A 21,285-nucleotide genomic window follows, 5' to 3' on the forward strand; every position below is an offset into this window, starting at 1 on the left:
GAGCCTACAAAATAAGAAATTTGAAATGTAATTAAAGACCACATTCAATACATCCAAAATGTGAAGTCTAACATTCAAAATATAACCCTAAACAGTCATGGGTTGTGTTTAATTGAAATTAGCTTTTTATTTTTTTATAATGGGTTCATTGGGTTGTGTTTGTGGAATTTTATCTTTTTGTTTATTTATTAGCTATTATATTTAACTTTTTTTCTATTAAAGGTACTATGATACTTTTATTAAAAATAGACGACAGGGATCCCAGGACAGAGAGACTAATCCACATCTTACCTCTAAATTTGACTGGTTTTCATCCCCGTACCCATCCTGTAAGGTTAAATTCCCCAAGATCAAATCTCCAGTATGTAGGAAGAAATTATCATCTCTAATCAAAGCCTTGTAAATTTTATTAACATTCTTTGCAATTAAATAATTAATTAATTATTTTCGATGCAACAATAATTGCACTATTCCAATGGTCGTTGTCGTGGACACAAACAAGAGTAATATATCTGCAATTGTGCCTTAAGAAAATGACCCAAACCATTCTCCCCCACCACCACCAAGAAACCCCATTCTCTCCACTCTTTTTCTCTCATAAATTAAGATATGATGTTCAAGTGGTCTTTGTCTCTGACATCAATTTGTAGTACATACATAGGTGTAGTTGAGAAAATTATAACTCCATCCAAAACCAAATCCAATTCCCCCCATTCTTCCCATCTCCCCCTAATCTAATAATATGAATAAAGTGATCTATATGGCACAGAATATTAATTATAGATGCTGCCCTATATGGCGACAAAAGTGGAAAGATCTAATCTAAGTTAAATGCGTGAGAATTAATTTTAGTGAAATTAATAATGATAAAATTTAGTGAAAAAATGAAGTAATTTTTTGGTTAAAAAAATGAAGTAATTTATATTTAGATACTTATGAAAAACTTAATTCTATATGATTATATTGTGAAATCGAATTATGGAACTTCAAAATTGAGAAACTTCTACTTTTTCTATGGGATGGGTGATTTTTTTTTCCTTTTTGACTTTTTAGATATCGAAATGGTTAAAGTGGCCACCGTACACAATAAAGAAAAAAACAAAAGTGACAAATAAAGTGCCCCATACGAAATTACGTGGTTCAACAAAAGGCCAGGAAAGGGAAATTTCATCTTAAATGCAAATTGGAAAAGTGCATCATGTGAATATTTCTTCACGGAGAGAAGGGGGGGAAATAAAATAAAAGAAACAAACAAAAAAGTAATACAAATAAATAATTTCAACACATTATCATGAGTAGATGAATCATGATTTTAGTATATGGGTCCAAAGTTTCAAATTAAAATTCAGAAGGTTTTGTATGTTAGTGGCTGGTGGGTCATGTGCTCTAATTAATAACAAAATAAAACATATTAGATTGTAGCTTGGTTATGATAATCCAAATAAATAATATAAATTAATAATATAAAATGTTTATGGAACGGTTGGCTGGTTGTCGTTTTCACACTTAAAATATGAGCAGCAGGGATCAATTTTCTTTTCATTGATGCTTGTAGCCTCTAGATTTTTTTCTCTCTCTATATCTTTTTATTGCTGTTGTTGTCACTAGAAAGAAATGTCAATTATAGGAATATTAGGAGAGAGAAAGTGTGGAGGGAAGCTGATGAAGAATAGGGTGAAAAGCTGGAAAACCACCTCATTCAAAAAGAAGAGAATATAAGGAAATTAGATTTTCTGCCCTTAAATGGAGTGCAATCACAAATGTAGGTAGTTCGATTAAAATTAGACAGATAATATTATACTTTTAAGGGATTGAACCTGAACTTTCCCCTCCTAATTTATATGTCGTTTAACTCTTATCATTTGAGACATACGTATGTATATCTTGTTTACCAACATTAAATATTAACATTTCAATCTTAATTCAAAAATTCATATTGAGTGATTGTGTAAAAAAGTAGCTCCATGCAATCCGAGTAAAATATAGCCAAAATCCTAAAACTTCACACCACAATCTGAGATTAGATCAAATGCAACACCTGAAACAGAATTGCAGACAAAAAAAAATGCTGTGGATGATAAGCGCACGTGTGCATATCATTTTTGTAGAAAGATTGAGCCTTGCATATAAGAGAATTGCCTAATTGGGGACCAGATGAATAGTTCTGCTTCTGCAGATAGTAAAGTTCTTCATATAAAGTAGGATTGCACCACATAGACTCATTCTTTGTTGTTGCCTTCTCACAAGCAGCAAATCCAAAACATGACAAGGATTAGCAAGAAATTTTTACTAAAAATTTATTTAATTTATATTCATATATCTATCTACCAACTAAAATGATTGTGAATATATTGGAAGGGTCCATTCCTTGATTTACTTCCATAAAATACACTATTTTGCAGGGTGACAAACAGCAGAGAAAGAAAATGAAAGGATAATAATAAATTAGTTGTTCTAATTTTTTCTTTTTCTCTCTTCCCATCTTTCAAACTTTCACCAAATTGTTTTCTAACTAGAAACCACTGATTGGAGGTCAAGACAAAAATCGGAAATGTCACTATGAAAGCAAATGAACGTTAACGACTTGCTTGATAGATTCCTCAATGGCATCATTCGAATATGATGCAACCCCTAGTGAATTATGTAAAATCAAAGAGGGAAGCTCACTCTCCCTAAAAAGTCCAACAGTGAATTAAATTAAACCAATGAATGAATTTATCCAGAAAATGAAAGGCTTTGGATTCTTCTATCTTTGCTGCAAGTTAAGTTAAGCTACACAAATAAACCATCCTACTAGTCCATCTAACTTTTTCAATGAAATAACCCAAAATAAAACAAAAGAGAAGCACACTTCATCATGTCATATAATAGTGATGAAATACCACATCAAGAAGATAACATAGATGATAAAAAAAAAAAGAGGGAATCATAATATTGGGCATGAAAAAATAAGCACTAGTTAGAAACAATTACATACACCGGTTAGGCTTAATCTCAGAAAAATAGGCATCAATATGTAACTTAATTATAAACCTTAATCACATTTAATTTCCTTTGAAATATAGATAAATATTAGCATTAAATAAGAAAAAAAATCAAAATTATACTATACGGTGGCCGCAGTAGCAGCACTAGGTGTGGCAGCGTTGCTGTTATTATCATTGCCACCAGCTGTGGCGGGAGATCCACTCCCGCTCACCGTCGCTGTAGACACTGCAGCGGCGGTGACAACGTTGGATCTCTTCCGCTTCTTCTTCTCATAAGGGATACCACGAGCTTTGGCTTGTCCTTCCCTGACTTCCCTGAGATAAATCCGGACAGCCCGGGTTCCAAACGGATTGGACTCGGGCCGACCGCCGTTTTCCTCAAAGGCAGCCCGGAGGCGCCCGACAAGGGCGTCTAGGCTGCCCCAAGCCTGCTTGAGAGGGCAGGTGCAGGGGGAAGGCGGATTCGGGTGCCCGAAGTACGGGCAGCCGGTCACGTGCACTTTTGTCTTCCCGAATTGGTCAAGGTACTTCATGAACTCGATCACGTTCGCTCCGCTGCACCAAGCCAGCGTTAGTGGCGGTTTGTGGTTCCGTAGGTACTGTAAGAACGTGTTCCAGTCTCGCCGTTTCTGTGACTCGTAACGGCTCAGAGGTGCTGCCGCCGCCGGAGATGACTGTTCAGCTTGATGGCTCACTGCTGGAGCTGCTGCCTCTGATGACGCTCCACCTGATGTAGCCTCCATGATCAACAACTGTGAACAGCTTCAATTTTCTTAGATAGAGAAAATGGTTTTTTGTTTCTATTGGCGTTTGGGAAGATAGTGATGAGTGTTTGGAGCAGGTTGTGTTGTGTTGTGAAGGAGAAGGGGAAAGAGAGAGATGAGGGTTTTTGGGTTAGTTTTCTAGAGAGGGAAGAAGAGATTGATGAGAGAGATTTGGGGTGATGGGACGTAAAAAGAGTTAGATGAATGAATTGAATTGAATGAATGAATAAGAAGGAATTGAAGGGTGAAGAAGGGTTGTGTTGAATTGAGTGAGTAGTACTAGTGGTGGTGTTTGTTAGTGGGGCGAGTGGAAAGACACTATTTTACTCCAACACATTTTCTATGATTGGTTTAAGAAGTAAGCAAAAAAGATTTTTTACAAAAAGAAATTAACCAATTACTATGACCGGACATTGCTAAAAAACTCGCTATTAGAGAGGGACGAAATCCGTCGCTAAAAGCTGCAAAATCCGTCGCTAACCGTTCAGCGACGGAATTAGCGACGAATTTAAATCCCCCTGAAAAAGTGGCGTCGCTAAACTTTAGCGACGGATTATTTTGGTCCGTCGCTAATAGAGAAGGATTAAATCCGTCGCTAATGGGTACTAAATCCGTCGCTAATTTGTTTTGGATCATTGTTTTCAACCGTCGCTAATTGACGGATAAAATTCGTCGCTAAATGGTAAATTATCCGTCGCTAATTGTGACACTAATCCGTCGCTAATATCCGTCGCTAATTATGACACTAATCCGTCGCTAATTGTACTAGAAATCCGTCGCCCAGAAATCCGTCGCTAAATTCTAACTGAATTCCAGGCCATATTTATTTTTTTGAGCAGAATTTTTTTTTCCTGAATCAAATTCAATCCTCAATAATTTAAATAAAAAAACTAATATCGAATAAAAGTTTCACATCCATATTAAGACATAAAGTCAACATATATAAGATAATAGACACTGTCTTCATAACCACAGTACAATTCATATCACAAATCTAAAAGACAACATAGTACAATAACACAAACATAAAAGACATCACCAAAGTACAAATCAAAATACATAACTTCAGTAACAGAACATGTTTGGTAGTAATGGAAGGTCATTACACTAATCTTTAAACTCATTATCATCATCATCACCATCATATGGATTCTGCTGGTTGGTAGATGGATTAGCAGAGGTTGAAGGACATTGACTGGTTCTCTCAATGATGAATCTCTGCATGAATTCAAACTTCTCATCATAACTCTTCATTTGATCCTTAAGCATCGCATTTTCATCTGATAATTTAGAAACAAGATGCCTCATGGTCTCATGCTCTGAAAGTGAGATGTCAACAGTTGTTGCAGAACGTTTATATTTTTCAGCTAGTTGCCCCAATCCATATATCCTCCCCTTTGTGTTCACACCTCCAACAACCTCCAAGTAGATATCATCATCAGATTTTTTGTTGGCACCTTCAACATTCTCTTGTGAGTCTCGTACAGTAACACTTCTTTCATAATCAGCCTTAAAATAACATTTAGATATTAGATGTAAAGATAGATGTAAATAGGACCACACTTGAAACATCACATGAAAATTATAATATCTTAAATGTTGTTAACTTACTGCAATTTGTTCTGCTACTGGGGAGACAAACTTTGTGGGATCTTTTTTATATCGATGGGTCTTCAGAAATACATCCCAACAACCTAGATCCTTGTCACTTGAAATTTTCTGCATAAAATTGTAAATTAGTTTAAATGTTCATAAAATGAGAAAGCAAAATATGGCCAAATCCAATTGTGCTACATACCTGTCCTGTACAAATACCATAAACCAAAACACACTTCTTGCAGTCAAAAGAAAAAACCAGCAACTAAGATGCTGAATGGAACTCCTTAGTTGTTGTAAAATTACAATTCAATTTAATACATCCAAACTTTACAATTTAAAACTTGTTAGACACTGCTTAGATTTTCTATTTTATCTAACTACCTCTAGATTTATTAGTAGCAAGTTTAATAAGTCAAATTTCAGTACACTTGTAGCATCACACCTTTATGCCTAAGTTCTAAATTGACAAAACAAGGTGCTGCTACACAGAACTTTGAAGGCTCGACTCCTCATTTTTAACTCATGCAGGCAGAGTTTCAAAGCAACATATGGTAGTAGTTCAGTAAATGGATCCTAAATCTAAAAGCAAATTAAAGCTTAAATGAAAGCATTCATCAATACAATGGCTTACCATTCTCTTAAGGTGCTCAGATGTTGTGATTGATCCTCCGGTATGTAGTGGTCGATCGGATGATTTTCTATTTGCAGAATTTTTTTTTGCCTTCTCCTTCCATTTTTCTTCCAATTCAGCATGATACTCACTAGGAATCCAAGTTCCTTGATCTTGCCCTGCCCGGACCCTATACAATGCGTCTGATAGTTGACTACTAGCTTTTTGATCAAATGCTTTGCGTACTGCTAACTCTTGCTCAAGAGGCCAACTACACCTTTTCTGCAACAAAAATATTGTGAGATCATTAAATAGTATAATAAGAAAATTTGATTAAAACATACAAAAACATAATAAAATAAACATACCTTAAATTCACCAAACCACACGTCGGTCAAAGCTTTGTTTTCTCGCTTCACATCCCCATAACGTATCCAAGCCCCTTCAAACTTACTTTTTATGCACTTCGTAACTTCACGAGATATTTTAGACTCAAACCTATGAAAACAAATTCAAACCATTTGTAAATCTTAAACATAGAGATTATTACCAAAAATAAGGACATACTTGTAACAACTTACTTTTTTCCTTCTACTAAACGGACCAGAAGTTTTCCATTAGCATCAACAGTGGCATTTGGACCATGTACACAAGTGGAATCATGAGTAGAAGTGGAATCTACAGAATTGCGCAAGGGACTAAGCGTTGTTGGAGTATGCAGGCTCTCTGTAGTGGAATCATGATTGCTAGGACTAGAAGTGATTGATTGAGGAGGTTGGGATGGAGAAGGCAGTGTCAGCTGCTCCATACCTTTGCCTTTCCCTCTTCCCCTAATTCTACCTCCCCCTCTTCCTCTAGCATTACCTCCCCCTCTTCCTCTACCAAAACCTCTACAACCATTGTCTTCCATCTATATAAATATAAAGTATATGTAACTAATGCAAATATAAGAAAACACAAAGAAAATGTCATGTTGTTTAGAAAAGTATATTTTAACGAAAACACATAAAAGGAAATACATAAAATATGAAATAGAAGCTCATAACACTGTTTGTCGATCAATACATAAAATGACATAAAAGTTCATAAAAAAATACATAAAAGAAAGACATAAAAGCTTAATGTCTTAGTTCAAGTCTCCATCTTCTTCTATAAGTTCTCCATCTTCTTCACTACTTGATGAGTATTCTATATCTTCATCTTCTTCCTCTTGATCCTCCAACTCCATTTGGTTCGGTGGTAATTCTTCTCCTACACCACTGATATCCACAAGACTCTCCTCAAGATCATCATTTGCAATTATTGCGGGGATTGTTTCTACATCATCATCTTGATAAACATCATCAGGTTTCTTATTTCCCGAAGATAGGATTGTATTACGTGCCTTGGTCTTTATAACAGCCAACCAACCTTGTTGCCCTTCGGGATAAGATGAAAAGTACACTTGCTCTGCTTGTTGAGCTAGTATAAATGGATCATAACTTGAGTATCTCCTAGATTTTATAATCTCAACATTGCCGTAAGAATCTATCCTTGTTCCTTGAGGGCTAGAATCAAACCAATCACACTTAAATAAAACCAACTTCTTTGTAGGACTACCAGTGTACTCCAACTCAACAATGTCAATTAGCATCCCATAGTAATCATAGTCCACGATATCACTTTGCCCACCTCGAACACATACACCAAAATTTGTTGTACACATTCCTTCATTTTGTGCTTTTGTAATAAACTTGTATCCATTAATAACATAACTATGCCATTTGTTGACATTTCTAAGAGGGCCCCATGCCAAACTCGTCAAAAGCACATCAGTAATTTGATTTCTTGAGTCAAGCACCTAAAATACATCATTTAGTTAGTACAATCTATGATGTGATAAACTAATTTTTAAGAAGCTCACTTATAGTTTCACATACATAAGTTTTAAACCAAGTGGGAAACTTCATGGAAATTTGTTTGTCCAAGTCTGCATCATTTATCACTGGATCAAGTTCGCGTAGTAGATCTGAGTACATGCTACATGCGTAACACACAAGTTAAACACAACTTCACATAAAAACTATGCATCATAGTGTGTTTTGGAATGACTTACTTAATATAAGGTGTAACCTCAGGACAATTTAACAAAATATACAAATGGGCAGATTTCACTTCCATTCCGTCCAAGGTAGTTGTGATACATTTTCCATAACCACGACCTGCATGATTAAAAATAGATAACGGAGGATTCTGAGAAGAACATTCTCCATCATTTCGTGGCACTCTTGTTCTCCTTGATGGAACATCAGGAGGATAATAATATGAAGCAAATGTGGACATCTCCTCTAGCAAATACGCTTTGCAAATTGAGCCTTCTACATGAGCCTTATTAGTTACCTTTTGCTTTAAGGTTCGTATAAACCTATTAAGAAAATGGAAGAATGATCTTAGAGGAAAAGAATTAATGAATTTCAAAGAAATGAGATGTATCTACGAACTAACCTCTCAAACGGATACATCCATCTATAATGGACAGGACCTCCGACTCTTGCTTCATACGGTAAATGAATTGGGAGGTGTTCCATTGAGTCAAAGAAACTTGGGGGAAATATTTGCTCTAATTTGCACAAAATTATTGGGATGTTTTCCTCCATAATGCGCAATTTACTTTCCATCAACAACGATGAAGTAAGTTCTCTCCAAAATTGAGAAAATTCAGTAAGTGTATTCCAAATAGGCTTGGGCAAAGCTTTGAATGCTATTGGAAGCAATCGCTGCATAAATACGTGGCAATCATGACTCTTCATGCCAGACAATTTTGCTTCACTCAAGTCAACACATCTGCCCAAATTGGAAACATACCCATCTGGAAGTTTAAGATTTTTAACCCATTCACAAACAGCTAGCCTTTGTTGTTTGGTTAATGCATATTGTGCCTTTGGTTTAAAAAAGTTCCCATTCTCACTTTGTTGTACTTCTAAACCTCCACGCAAACAATATTCTTCCAAGTCCTTCCTAAATTTGAAGGTATCCTTTGTTTTTCCTTTGGTGTCCATCACAGTGAACAAAATATTGAGAAATACATTTCGTTCAGTGTGCATTACATCAATATTGTGTGGGAGAAGAAGAGTTTTCCAATAAGGCAATTCCCAGAATATACTTCGGCTAGTCCATTGGTGCTTTACCCCATAACCTTGTGAAGGCCCTTCCTTTGATTCTTCCTTACTTGGTAAATGTTTAATTCTTTCCCACACTTCTTCACCATTCAACCTTCGTGGTTTAGTTGATGTCTCACCTTTACCTTTTGTAAACTTCTTCGGACATTTCCGATATTCATGATCTTCTGATAAAAATTGGCGATGACAATCAAACCATGAGACCTTCCGACTATATGCAAGAGAAAAAGCCTTAGAGCGCTCCATACACACAGGGCAAGCAAGTTTCCCCATTGTCATCCAACCACTTAACATACCATATGCTGGAAAATCATTGATTGTCCACATTACAGCAGCCTTCATCAAAAAATTTTGCTTCAACGACACATCATAAGTCATAACTCCATCCTCCCACAACATCTTCAATTCATCTATAAGGGGGCGCAAATACACATCAATACTCTTTTTAGGAGCTGACGGCCCAGGAATCATAATGGTTAGGAACATGAACTCTCTTCTCATACACATCCATGGTGGCAAATTATATGGAGTAACAATCACTGGCCAGCAAGAATATTTCTTTCCCGATATGTCAAATGGAGCAAAGCCATCAGAGCATAAGCCTAATCTTACATTTCGAGGTTCATCAGCAAAAGTACCCCATGCTTCATCAAATTTCATCCAAGCTTCCGCATCTGATGGATGAGACAAGAAATCAGGCTCCTTGTAATGCTCATGATGCCATCTCATATGACTAGCTGTTTGCATTGAAGAATACAAGCGTTGTAGCCTTGGAACAAGCGGAAAGTACCACATCTTTTGCTGGGGCACCAACTTTTCCTTACCTTGTTTTCTAACCTCTTTATACCGCTTCTCAGGACAAAACTTACAACTTTGGAGCATCTCATCTTCTTTGTAATACAACATACAACCACCAGGACAACAATCAATCTTCACACATGCTAGCCCTAGTTCAGCAACTGTTTTCTTCGCATGGTATAAATTTTTAGGCATACAATTACCGTTGGGCAATGCATCACTCATAAATTTCACCCATTCATTAAAGCACCCCTTAGATAAACCATAGTCCGCCTTCAAACTTAGGGCTTTTAAAGAAGCTGACAACATAGAATACTTATCACAACCATCCCATAGAGAAGAATTAGCAGCGTTCAACAAATTAAAGAATTCAGATGCTTCAAGGTTAATGAAATTCTAGATCCCTTAGAACAAATGTCCTGCACGATGCTGGGACAATCGATTAGAACATCATATGACTGAAAGGCATGAACACAAAACAACAAACAACTAAAAGAAACAAGACACAGGAAGTTGTTAACCCAGTTCGGTGAAACTACACCTACATCTGGTTAGCTTTCGCCCAATGAAAAGGAATTCCACTATCTCAAGAACTAGGTATTACAGACACACATGAACACATCAAGTTCATTGTTCTTAACCTAATCTACCCAGTGGTATTCTACTTAGAACCACAGCCTAAGTATGAGAGCCCCTCTCACTTTTCCTCAATCACTGCCACAGTGATTGGTAACAACAATAACACAAGGTTTGTTTGACACTCAAACACAAAACAGAACTCAGTCTTACTTTATAGAATCAGTGAGCAAGACGAGTTCACAACTAACAAAGACAAAGAACAACTTACACTCTTAAGAACACTTGATCTTCAAGGTAATTCTCTCGATCAACTTCAAGCTTCAGGTCTTTGTCAATATATACTTCAGCAGAGGCGGCTAGGGTTTATTTGGGCTGAAGAACACTTTGATCCAACTCATATCAGCAGAGAATCTTTTAAGATCTGATATGAGTGATCAACAAGTAAAAATAGAAACAAATCTTTTTAATCACAGATTTGCTTCAACAATAACAACCCGCAACTGGCTCCCAACACACAGTTACTTGACCTTCAAGTAAGCACAGATCATACCATAAAGCATAACCACAAGGGATCCACTTGCATGCCAGCAGGGGCGGATGTCCTGGCCTTCATCAAGGCAGATGTCACAACATCGGCTAGGACATCAGGTTGTTCTTAACAAAATTGATGACAACAAAGGAAACAACAATCTCCCCCTTTGTCAAATTTTGACTAAAAACAACTTCACTACCAGAGAGGGAAAAAATATCAAAATCATCAGAGTCAGCAGCAGAAATACTCCCCCTCATACCAATGCATCCACAACAGCCAAAACATGGAGGAACTCCCCCTCAAAAGATGCATCCAAATAAACACTGCATAAAGTATATAGAACCCATATGCAACACAGTACAAACTAAGCAAGCACACTTGGTACTACTTGAACAGAAGCTAGCTTGTAGCACTTGAACACTTGAACATAAAATATCTCCTGAACTGGTCTTGTCTTGACAAAGCTGCATACTTATTACATAACATAACCAGAATACCAAGTCTTCAAAAAAAAACAAACCACAACAAACTACTACTCTACTACTACTCCCCCTTTTTTAGCACAAATTTGGCAAAGATGGAAAGAATTTAACCAAGGCCAACTAAAAATCAACTAGGAGATGCACTAAACACCAGAAGAAGAGGAGTGTTCCTCAGCATTTTCTGCAGATCCTTCCCTCTCAGCATCAGCTGCATGCTCACCCTCTTGACCAGCTTCCCCCTGGAGAGTTTGAATGAGAGCATCCACCTTAATCTTCCTAGCAGCAGCAATCCTGATCGTCTCTTGAAGTTCCTTGGAAATGGCCTCAAATTCAGCAATGACACTGTGAGTGCCTGAGGCAGACATAGAGGCAGGAAAAGATGTCCTACTGGATGGCAAATCAATGTCCAGGACATGAGGGTCCAGGAACAACCGTTGGTCCAAGGTGATGGGAGGGCCTTTAGGCACAGGAACATCATCAACAGTGAGGATATGAGGATGTTGTTTCAGAATGATAGCAGTCAGTAAAGAAGGAAAGGAGATGGGGAGTTTCACTGCACATGTATCTGCATGCTTCAAAGTTTGGGAAAACACAAAGTTGCCAAAGTCATAAGCAATTTCAGTCCCAATGCGATAGAGAAGCTTGGCAAGCATAGCAGAAACAGAAGAAGTATGGTTAGAGGGAACCCAATTCACGACTCCAATCCTATTCAAAATAGCATACTTCACACTCAGAACCCAAGTTGACAGAAGCTTCTTAGCAGGCCACTTCTTTACTCTTCCAGCAGTCAATTCCTCAGCAACCGTATCCAGAGAAAGTTCTTCTTCAACAAATTCAACCACACTTCTTCCAAGGGTTTGGTTGATGATAGCAGGAGAGAAATTCACACACTTACCCCTGACAAACACTTTCCTGAATTCAGGACTGGCAGGATTAGTAACATCATCAGAGAGATTGACAATAAATTCCTTCACAAGCTTGTCATAGCATTTTCCTATGTTCATCACAGTCTGCCTCAACCCTGCTTTTGCTATCAAGGCAATGATCTCTTTGCAGGCTAACACATCAGAATCAATCTCCCTTTCTTTGGCAACACGTCTTTGATAGACATATTTCCATTTGAAGGCATTTTCTGGAGCATGAATAGACACATTATCTAGAGGAACATTAGGAATATCTGAGGGAATACGCTTACCAGAGAACATTTTCTTCTCAGAGGCAGTGATGTCCAGGACATCGCCTTCAACATCTGATTCAGTCTCCAAATCAATTCTGGAAACTTTATGCTTTTTCCCAGTAGTCTTCTTGGCTTTCTTCCCTGATGATTCCACAGCTTTCTGCTTGCCTTTCCGTGACGCATCGGTTGCCCTTGATTTTGAAGATCCAGTAGGGATCTTGGTTTTCTTCTTCTTGACAACAGGGATTTCTTCAACAGATGCTCTTCTTCGCTTAAGCATTCTGGCAGCAACACTCGCCAGAGGCACATCCTCTGAATCTTCATCATCAGAGACATCATGAACAATGGGAGGGGTCTTCATCGATTCCTCTGACAAAACATCCATTGAGTTTGCAGCCTTGGAATCAGAACTCTTGGATGAAGAGGAAGAATCCTTTGAGAGTGAAACTTCCTTGGCAGGCTTATTAGACAATGTCGCGACATCGTCTTCAACATTTGCAGAGACAGAAGTATTGGAGACTTCCTCAGGCACAGGGGCTTCTGGGTTTTTCATTGGGGTTGCACGAGACTTGTAGTGCTTCTTGGAAGGAGTTCTTGAGTTCTTCTTAGATTGAGAGGAAGAACTTGTGTGCAACCCCATAACCCTAGCACCACCAGCAGTTCTCTCTATCTTTCCTTTCACAGACTCTTTCTTGCTTGAAGACATGATGAACTGGTAAAGCAAACGAACAAAAACAAGAAATTGAGAGAAATGTAAGTGATGAGAATCAGAAATTGTTAGAGCAAGATTGGCAACTTGTGGTGAGATTGTGATGAAGTCATTGGTGATGATTATATAGCAGTTGAGTGAGAAGGAAGCAATGATGTCACAACGACAGTTAATGGTAGTTACGAGGAAACTAGCCGTTAGACAGAAAAGGGGCTTTAATTGCTATGCTTCTTCGAAGAGGCAAATCCCAAGATTTCCTCTTAATTTGTCAAATGTAGCAGCATCTAAGGGTTTGGTAAAGATGTCAGCCAATTGTCTCTCTGTGGGGACATGTTCCAAAGTAACAATTTTATCCTCCACTAATTCCCTGATGAAGTGATGTCTGATATCTATGTGTTTGGTTCTGCTATGTTGTATAGGGTTCTTGGCAATATTGATAGCACTCAAATTGTCACAGTACAATGTCATGACATCTTGCTCAACTTCGTATTCCTTGAGCATCTGCTTCATCCAAATAAGCTGAGTACAACTGCTTCCAGCAGCTATATATTCAGCTTCAGCTGTGGATAAAGACACGCAGTTTTGCTTCTTGCTAAACCAAGAGATTAAGTTGTTTCCAAAGAAGAAACACCCTCCAGATGTACTCTTTCTATCATCAGCACTCCCTGCCCAATCTGCATCACAATACCCTACAAGAGAAGAATTAGTATCATTTGTATAAAGAATCCCATAGTCACAAGTACCATTTATGTACTTAATGATTCTTTTCACTTGTAAGAGATGACTGGTCTTTGGAGCAGCTTGATATCTTGCACAAGCACCAACAGCAAAGGTAATGTCAGGTCTGCTAGCAGTGAGGTACAACAAACTTCCAATCATGCTTCTATATAAGCTTTGATCAACATCCTCTCCCTGATTGTCTTTAGACAGCTTGATATGTGTAGCAGCAGGAGTCCTTTTATGTCCAGATTTTTCAAGTCCAAATTTCTTGACGATGCCCCTAGCATATTTACTCTGGGAAATAAACATTGAGTCTTCCATTTGTTTGATCTGAAGTGCCAGAAAGTAGTTCAATTCACCAACTAAGCTCATCTCAAACTCTGACTTCATTTGTTGGACAAAATGTTCCACCATCGTGTTCGACATTCCACCAAACACAATATCATCAACATATATCTGTGCAATCATGAGTTTTCCTCTTTCATTTTTCACAAATAATGTCTTGTCTATTCCTCCCTTGCAATAACCATTGCTCACCAGAAACTCTGTAAGGCGTTCATACCAAGCTCTAGGAGCCTGTTTTAATCCATATAGGGCTTTCTTGAGTTTGTAGACATGTTCAGGATGATGTGGATCTGTGAATCCCTTTGGCTGTTCAACATAAACTTCCTCATTCAGATAACCATTTAGAAAGGCACTTTTAACATCCATTTGGAATAATCTGAACTTCAAAAGACAGGCAACACCAAGCAAAAGCCTTATGGATTCCAACCTAGCCACTGGAGCAAAGGTTTCATCAAAGTCTACTCCTTCAATCTGAGTATATCCTTGAGCCACCAGTCTTGCTTTGTTTCTAGTTACTACACCATTCTCATCTGACTTGTTCTTGAAAATCCACTTGGTTCCTATGATGTTTACTCCCTCAGGCCTAGGAATGAGATCCCATACTTCATTTCTTCTGAATTGATCAAGTTCTTCTTGCATAGCATTTATCCAGTATTCATCTGTCAGATCCTCCTTGACATTCTTGGGTTCTACCTTGGATATAAAACATTCATGAGCAATGTAGCTTCTAGCCCTGGTAGTAACTCCTTCTTTGAGGTCACCAATAATATTCTCTTGAGGATGATTCTTTTGAATTCTGATCGATGGAGCTTTATTTGCAGGGGTCATCTGGTGATCTTGCTCATCAGAACTGGTTTCTGATTCAATGTCGAGGTCAATAGTTGGGACATCGGCTGTGACATGTGGACCATCATCATCTTCAGTTGCACCAGTGTCTTTTCTTTCATTTGGTTGATCATCAATAGAGACATTTACAGATTCCATCATTACCTTTGTTCGGGAATTGTACACTCTGTAAGCTTTGCTGTTTGTAGAGTATCCCATGAAAATTCCTTCATCACTCTTAGGATCTAGCTTTCTTCTTTGTTCACGATCAGCCAGAATATAACATTTACTCCCAAAGATATGAAAGTGTTTCACAGTTGGCTTCCTTCCTTTCCAGAGTTCATATAGAGTGACTGTGGTTCCAGCTCTAATGGTTACTCTATTGTGAATGTAACAGGCTGTGTTCATGGCTTCTGCCCAGAACTTGTTGGAAATCTTCCTTGCATGAAGCATAACCCTGGTGGATTCTTGAAGAGTCCTGTTTTTCCTTTCAACAATTTCATTCTGCTGAGGTGTAATTGGAGCTGAGAATTCATGGCTTATTCCTTCTGAATCACAGAAGTCATAGAATTTGGAGTTCTCAAACTCTCTTCCATGATCACTTCTGATTCTTACTATAGAGCAATTCTTCTCAGTTTGAAGTTTCAGACATAGCCTTCTGAATATGTCAAAGGTTTCTGATTTTTCCTTCATGAAGTCAATCCATGTGAACCTGGAATAATCATCAACACAGACATAAACATATTTCTTACCTCCTAGACTTTCTACCTGCATGGGTCCCATCAAGTCCATGTGAAGAAGTTCAAGGACTTTTGTTGTAGTTGGATGCTGAAGCTTTGCATGAGATGTTTTGGTCAGCTTTCCAATCTTGCATTCTCCACATATCTTTTCTTCATCTATTTTCAGTTTTGGTAGCCCTCGTACAGCATCTTTAGAGATAACTTTCTGCATACTCTTGAGATTGATGTGACCTAAACGTTGGTGCCATAGATTCAACTCATCCACTTTTGATATCAAGCATCTAGACACTTGGGCTTTCTTTTGTGGAATCCACATGTAGCAATTGTCTTTGGACCTGACACCTCTCATCACAATCTCTTGATCACTAGTGGTAACCATGCATTCAGTCTTGCTAAACTTCACATCCAGATCTTGATCACACAACTGACTTATACTGATTAGATTTGCTGTCAACCCCTTGACAAGAAGAACGTTGTTCAGACTAGGAGATCCAGAGTTTACCAACTTCCCAATGCCTTTGATTTTTCCTTTAGCACCATCTCCAAAGGTGACTGATTTACTGGAGTATTCCTTGAGATTTTCCAGATACTCCTTATTCCCAGTCATGTGTTTTGAGCAGCCACTATCAAAATACCAGTCTTCACTTGATGAGACTCTAAAGGATGTGTGTGCTATAAGACATGAAACTTCTCCTTTGGGTACCCAAGCTTTCTTAGATGTCTTGAGAACCTTCTGGATCTGAGGATATCCGTATAGCTTGAAGCAGTAGGGCTTAATGTGACCAAACCTACCACAATAATGACATCTCCATGAAATTTGAGCAGTAGCCTTCTGAGTAGTAGGATGTGGAGGCATATGTTGTGACATCGGGCTTGACCTCTGATAGTACTCTGGGTTTTTAAACTCAGAGTTTTCCTTAGCTCTTACAAACTTCCTTGATGCTTTCTGATTTCTCTACTCTCAGACTGGTAACTGAAACCAATGCCTTTAACACTCTTTCCTTGCTTGCTTGTTTCTTCCAGAATCCCTTCAAGCATATTAGATCCACTGTTCAGCATACGCACTGACTTGTAGGTATTTTCCAGTTTGGCTGTCAATGTAGCTACTTTCTCTTGAAGATCAGCTATAGTTAACAGAAGCTTGGCTTTTTCAACAGTTTCAAGATCCTTTAATTTTGAGTTCCATTTATCCAAATCATCTTGCAATTTATCAATGGTCTCCCTTAGGTTTTCATTTTCAGTCTTAACTTGTTTCATCTCATCTTCTTGCTCCTTCAGATGTTTGCAAGTTTCCTTCCATTTAACATGTAGGAGTTTGTAAGTCTCTTCCAAATCCTCAAATGTCATTTCATCGCCACTGGAATCTGAGTCATTGACAGCTCCGGAAAAGGCATTAACCTTGTTGGCAGTTAACTCTTCCTCATCCTCAGTATCTTCATCTGACCATGTCACTACCATGCCTTTCTTTTGTTTCTTCAAGTAGGTTGCACACTCAGATCTAATGTGACCATAGCCCTCACATTCATGACACTGAACACCCTTGTTTAGGCCTGATTTGTCCTCTTCTTTGACCTTTCGCTGGGAATTGTAGGATTTAGAGTTGTCAGACTTAATGTCCTGGACATTTGGCCTAGTCCTTCTGTCTATCTTCCTTAGAGCTCTGTTGAATTTTCTAGCAAGAAGTGCCAGAGCTTCAGATAGATTCTCACTTTCACTATCAGCATCATCTCCTTCAGTGGTGTTGGATACAAAAGCAATGCTTTTGGTCTTCTTTTCAGGTTTTTCACCCAACTTTAACTCATAAGTCTGCAGAGAACCAATCAGCTCATCCACTTTCAAACTGCTGATATCTTGAGCTTCTTCAATCGCAGTGACCTTCATTGCAAACTTGCTGGTTACAGATCTCAAGATTTTCCTCACAAGCTTTTCATCTGACATAGGTTCTCCCAGAGCAAATGAAGCATTTGACAGATCACGCACACGCATGTGATATTCAGAAATAGTCTCATCTTCTGTCATTGTCAAGTTCTCAAAACGAGTAGTAAGCATCTGGAGTCTAGACATCCTCACCCTGGTTGTACCTTCATGTGCTGTTTTCAAAATCTCCCAAGCATCTTTGGCAACAGTGCAAGTATTAATCAATCTAAACATGTTTTTGTCCACTGCATTGAAGATAGCATTCATTGCTTTTGAGTTTGCCAGAGAAGCTTCTTCTTCAGCACTTGTCCATTCATCCTCAGGTTTTTCTTCAGGAGTAGATGTACTTCCTTCTGCTTGAGCTTTGACAGGATGCTTCCAGCCTTTGACAACAGCCTTCCAAGTTTTGATATCAATAGACTTGAGAAAGGCTATCATTCGAACCTTCCAGTAATCATAATTGGAGCCATCCAGGATTGGTGGCCTGTTGATCGATCCTCCCTCCTTATTATCCATGAGATCAAGAAAATATCTCCCTGGAGCTCACCCACACAGAACAGGGGTGCCTGCTCTGATGCCAATTGAAATTCTAGATCCCTTAGAACAAATGTCCTGCACGATGCTGGGACAATCGATTAGAACATCATATGACTGAAAGGCATGAACACAAAACAACAAACAACTAAAAGAAACAAGACACAGGAAGTTGTTAACCCAGTTCGGTGAAACTACACCTACATCTGGTTAGCTTTCGCCCAATGAAAAGGAATTCCACTATCTCAAGAACTAGGTATTACAGACACACATGAACACATCAAGTTCATTGTTCTTAACCTAATCTACCCAGTGGTATTCTACTTAGAACCACAGCCTAAGTATGAGAGCCCCTCTCACTTTTCCTCAATCACTGCCACAGTGATTGGTAACAACAATAACACAAGGTTTGTTTGACACTCAAACACAAAACAGAACTCAGTCTTACTTTATAGAATCAGTGAGCAAGACGAGTTCACAACTAACAAAGACAAAGAACAACTTACACTCTTAAGAACACTTGATCTTCAAGGTAATTCTCTCGATCAACTTCAAGCTTCAGGTCTTTGTCAATATATACTTCAGCAGAGGCGGCTAGGGTTTATTTGGGCTGAAGAACACTTTGATCCAACTCATATCAGCAGAGAATCTTTTAAGATCTGATATGAGTGATCAACAAGTAAAAATAGAAACAAATCTTTTTAATCACAGATTTGCTTCAACAATAACAACCCGCAACTGGCTCCCAACACACAGTTACTTGACCTTCAAGTAAGCACAGATCATACCATAAAGCATAACCACAAGGGACCCACTTGCATGCCAGCAGGGGCCTGGCCTTCATCAAGGCAGATGTCACAACATCGGCTAGGACATCAGGTTGTTCTTAACAAAATTGATGACAACAAAGGAAACAACAGTTAGGATCTTCAGTCATCGTGTCCTCTTGCTCAAGATGATTTCCAACTACTGGTCCAGCAGCATCCATCACTAACTGCTCATAATTATTATACATTTCCCTTTGCCCACTATTGCCGTAGTAAGAGTGATCAACAACAGGTGGAGGAATTTCGGGATTTGGTTCTCCATGATACGTCCAATGGTAATAATTAATCATGAAACCTTTCATGCATAGATGGACTTTCACCGTGTCTATTTCTTCAAATCTTAGGCACTTGCATTTCTTACAAGGACACCTAATTTACCCACCTCCGGCATGAAACTGATCATGTTCACAAGCATGCTTGATAAACTCATGAACTCCTACAACAAATTCTTCTGTCAGGCGCTTACGACCATCTAATCTAGCATCCATCCACTTCCTATTTTCTGGCACGGCCATGTCTCACACACTAACCAGCCAAAAAGAAATTGAGTATGCCCGAAAAGTTATAACAACAGGCTTACCTATAAGGGAACGAATGGAAGAGATTTAAAAGTGAGACGTACTTGTAATAATGTCCACTAATGTACACAAGTAGAAGGTGAAAACATCACAAGCCATGATTACAACCATGATTAACTAAAAGGTTTTGTAAAGAGGATGAAAAGTTGCTTCATTTACTGTGCAATTTTCACTAAAAAGAGGTCAGAGTTTTCCACACTTGAAAAGAATAATCATATAGTTAAAACATATTATAATAATAACCTCATCATAGTTTTCACCATACTGAACTGAGAAGAAGACAGTTAGTGACAGATTGAGTAAAAAAACCTTGATATTAAAAGCTGTTCTGGTTCCTCTTGGCTTGGTGTTCTGGTTCTGAACTCAGGACCAACACTTTCTCATCTGGATTATCTCCTTCTTTCACAGAACTCTGCAGCTAAATACAATAAAGAAAGAAACTTTGGGTTAAGATTAGAGCCATGAAAAAATATTTGAACCCATTTCAATTGAGAAGCAACAATGACTAAAAATATTTTAACCAGCCAAATACAATGCCATCTATAAAATATGATTAACCAACAAATTGAATATTTTGGAAACACATCATCCAAGGGTAGTAAAACAAAACTCTAACAAAAATTGGTTTAATATTTCTGCACAGTGGACATAAACCAGAAACAAGAAGTATAGATCAAAGTGGAGCTAAGAACAGAGAATAACAAATTTCCAAACAAGAAGTATAGATCAAAGTGGAGCTAAGAACAGAGAACAATATTTAATTTGAAAAATAATTTTATCGCATAATACAATATCTAGCTGCATAGCCATATTCCAGGCTGACCAACCCACAATGATGACAGAAGTTTACATTGCATGGGCTTGAATCCTCATATAACAGGGAAAAAAAGGAAAGCTGGAATGGTACAGCATGAAGCCTTTTCCTCCCACTTTATTCAAACTTTCTTTATTATAATTTAATGATGACTATACTTTGCAGGAATGCAGGGTTTCAAAAGTTCAAAAATAAATGCCCATCAAAGTTCCCATGAGAGGCCACCATATGTAGAATACTACATTCATGATTTATCATAAAATTAACAAAAAAAGAACAGTACAGAGGCTAGGTTTTCGCAATAGGAAGAGTGAAGCGAACGATAGCAACGAGGAGGAACATAGAAAGTAGATTTGAAGGGGAAAACCTGAACCTGATCGAGAGGTGATTTCGAGAAGAAGATTTGGAAAGAATGAAGACCGCACCTGAACCTGATCGAGAGGAATGAATGAAGAGTGCGATGGTGTATGGAGCAGCGGTGCAAGGGTGGAGTTGCGGCGGCGGTGCAAGGGCGGAGGTGCGGCGTCGTAACGGCGGAGGTGCGGGGGAGTCTCCAGGTGCGGCGCGTTAGGGTTTTAAGTGATGAGTGT

At 38.3% G+C, this 21,285-nt stretch overlaps 4 protein-coding genes across 4 annotated transcripts; all 4 read right to left on the reverse strand.

Moving 5' to 3' along the window:
• Positions 1-2,934: 2,934 nt before the first annotated feature.
• On the reverse strand, positions 2,935-4,038 carry LOC130733948 (protein LIGHT-DEPENDENT SHORT HYPOCOTYLS 5-like). The gene has a single exon (XM_057586238.1). The coding sequence runs from the start codon at positions 3,728-3,730 to the stop codon at positions 3,107-3,109; it is 624 nt and encodes a 207-aa protein (XP_057442221.1). The 5' UTR covers positions 3,731-4,038; the 3' UTR covers positions 2,935-3,106.
• A 609-nt stretch (positions 4,039-4,647) lies between these two features.
• Positions 4,648-5,734, reverse strand: LOC130733949 (uncharacterized). The gene is made up of 2 exons (XM_057586239.1): positions 5,363-5,734; positions 4,648-5,260 (listed from the first exon to the last, which is right to left on the reverse strand). The coding sequence occupies exons 1-2, from the start codon at positions 5,474-5,476 to the stop codon at positions 4,859-4,861; spliced, it is 516 nt and encodes a 171-aa protein (XP_057442222.1). The 5' UTR covers positions 5,477-5,734; the 3' UTR covers positions 4,648-4,858.
• Positions 5,735-5,923: 189 nt separating this feature from the next.
• Positions 5,924-6,870, reverse strand: LOC130728911 (uncharacterized). The gene is made up of 4 exons (XM_057580493.1): positions 6,542-6,870; positions 6,329-6,458; positions 5,982-6,242; positions 5,924-5,929 (listed from the first exon to the last, which is right to left on the reverse strand). Exons 1-4 carry the CDS (start codon positions 6,868-6,870, stop codon positions 5,924-5,926), a joined length of 726 nt encoding a protein of 241 aa, XP_057436476.1.
• A 216-nt stretch (positions 6,871-7,086) lies between these two features.
• Positions 7,087-10,225, reverse strand: LOC130728921 (uncharacterized). The gene is made up of 4 exons (XM_057580504.1): positions 8,445-10,225; positions 8,098-8,364; positions 7,880-7,979; positions 7,087-7,800 (listed from the first exon to the last, which is right to left on the reverse strand). The coding sequence occupies exons 1-4, from the start codon at positions 10,223-10,225 to the stop codon at positions 7,087-7,089; spliced, it is 2,862 nt and encodes a 953-aa protein (XP_057436487.1).
• Between the last annotated feature and the right edge of the window lie 11,060 nt (positions 10,226-21,285).

Source organism: Lotus japonicus, chromosome 1 (genome assembly GCF_012489685.1).
Source record: "Lotus japonicus ecotype B-129 chromosome 1, LjGifu_v1.2".
Classification (NCBI taxonomy): domain Eukaryota; kingdom Viridiplantae; phylum Streptophyta; class Magnoliopsida; order Fabales; family Fabaceae; genus Lotus; species Lotus japonicus.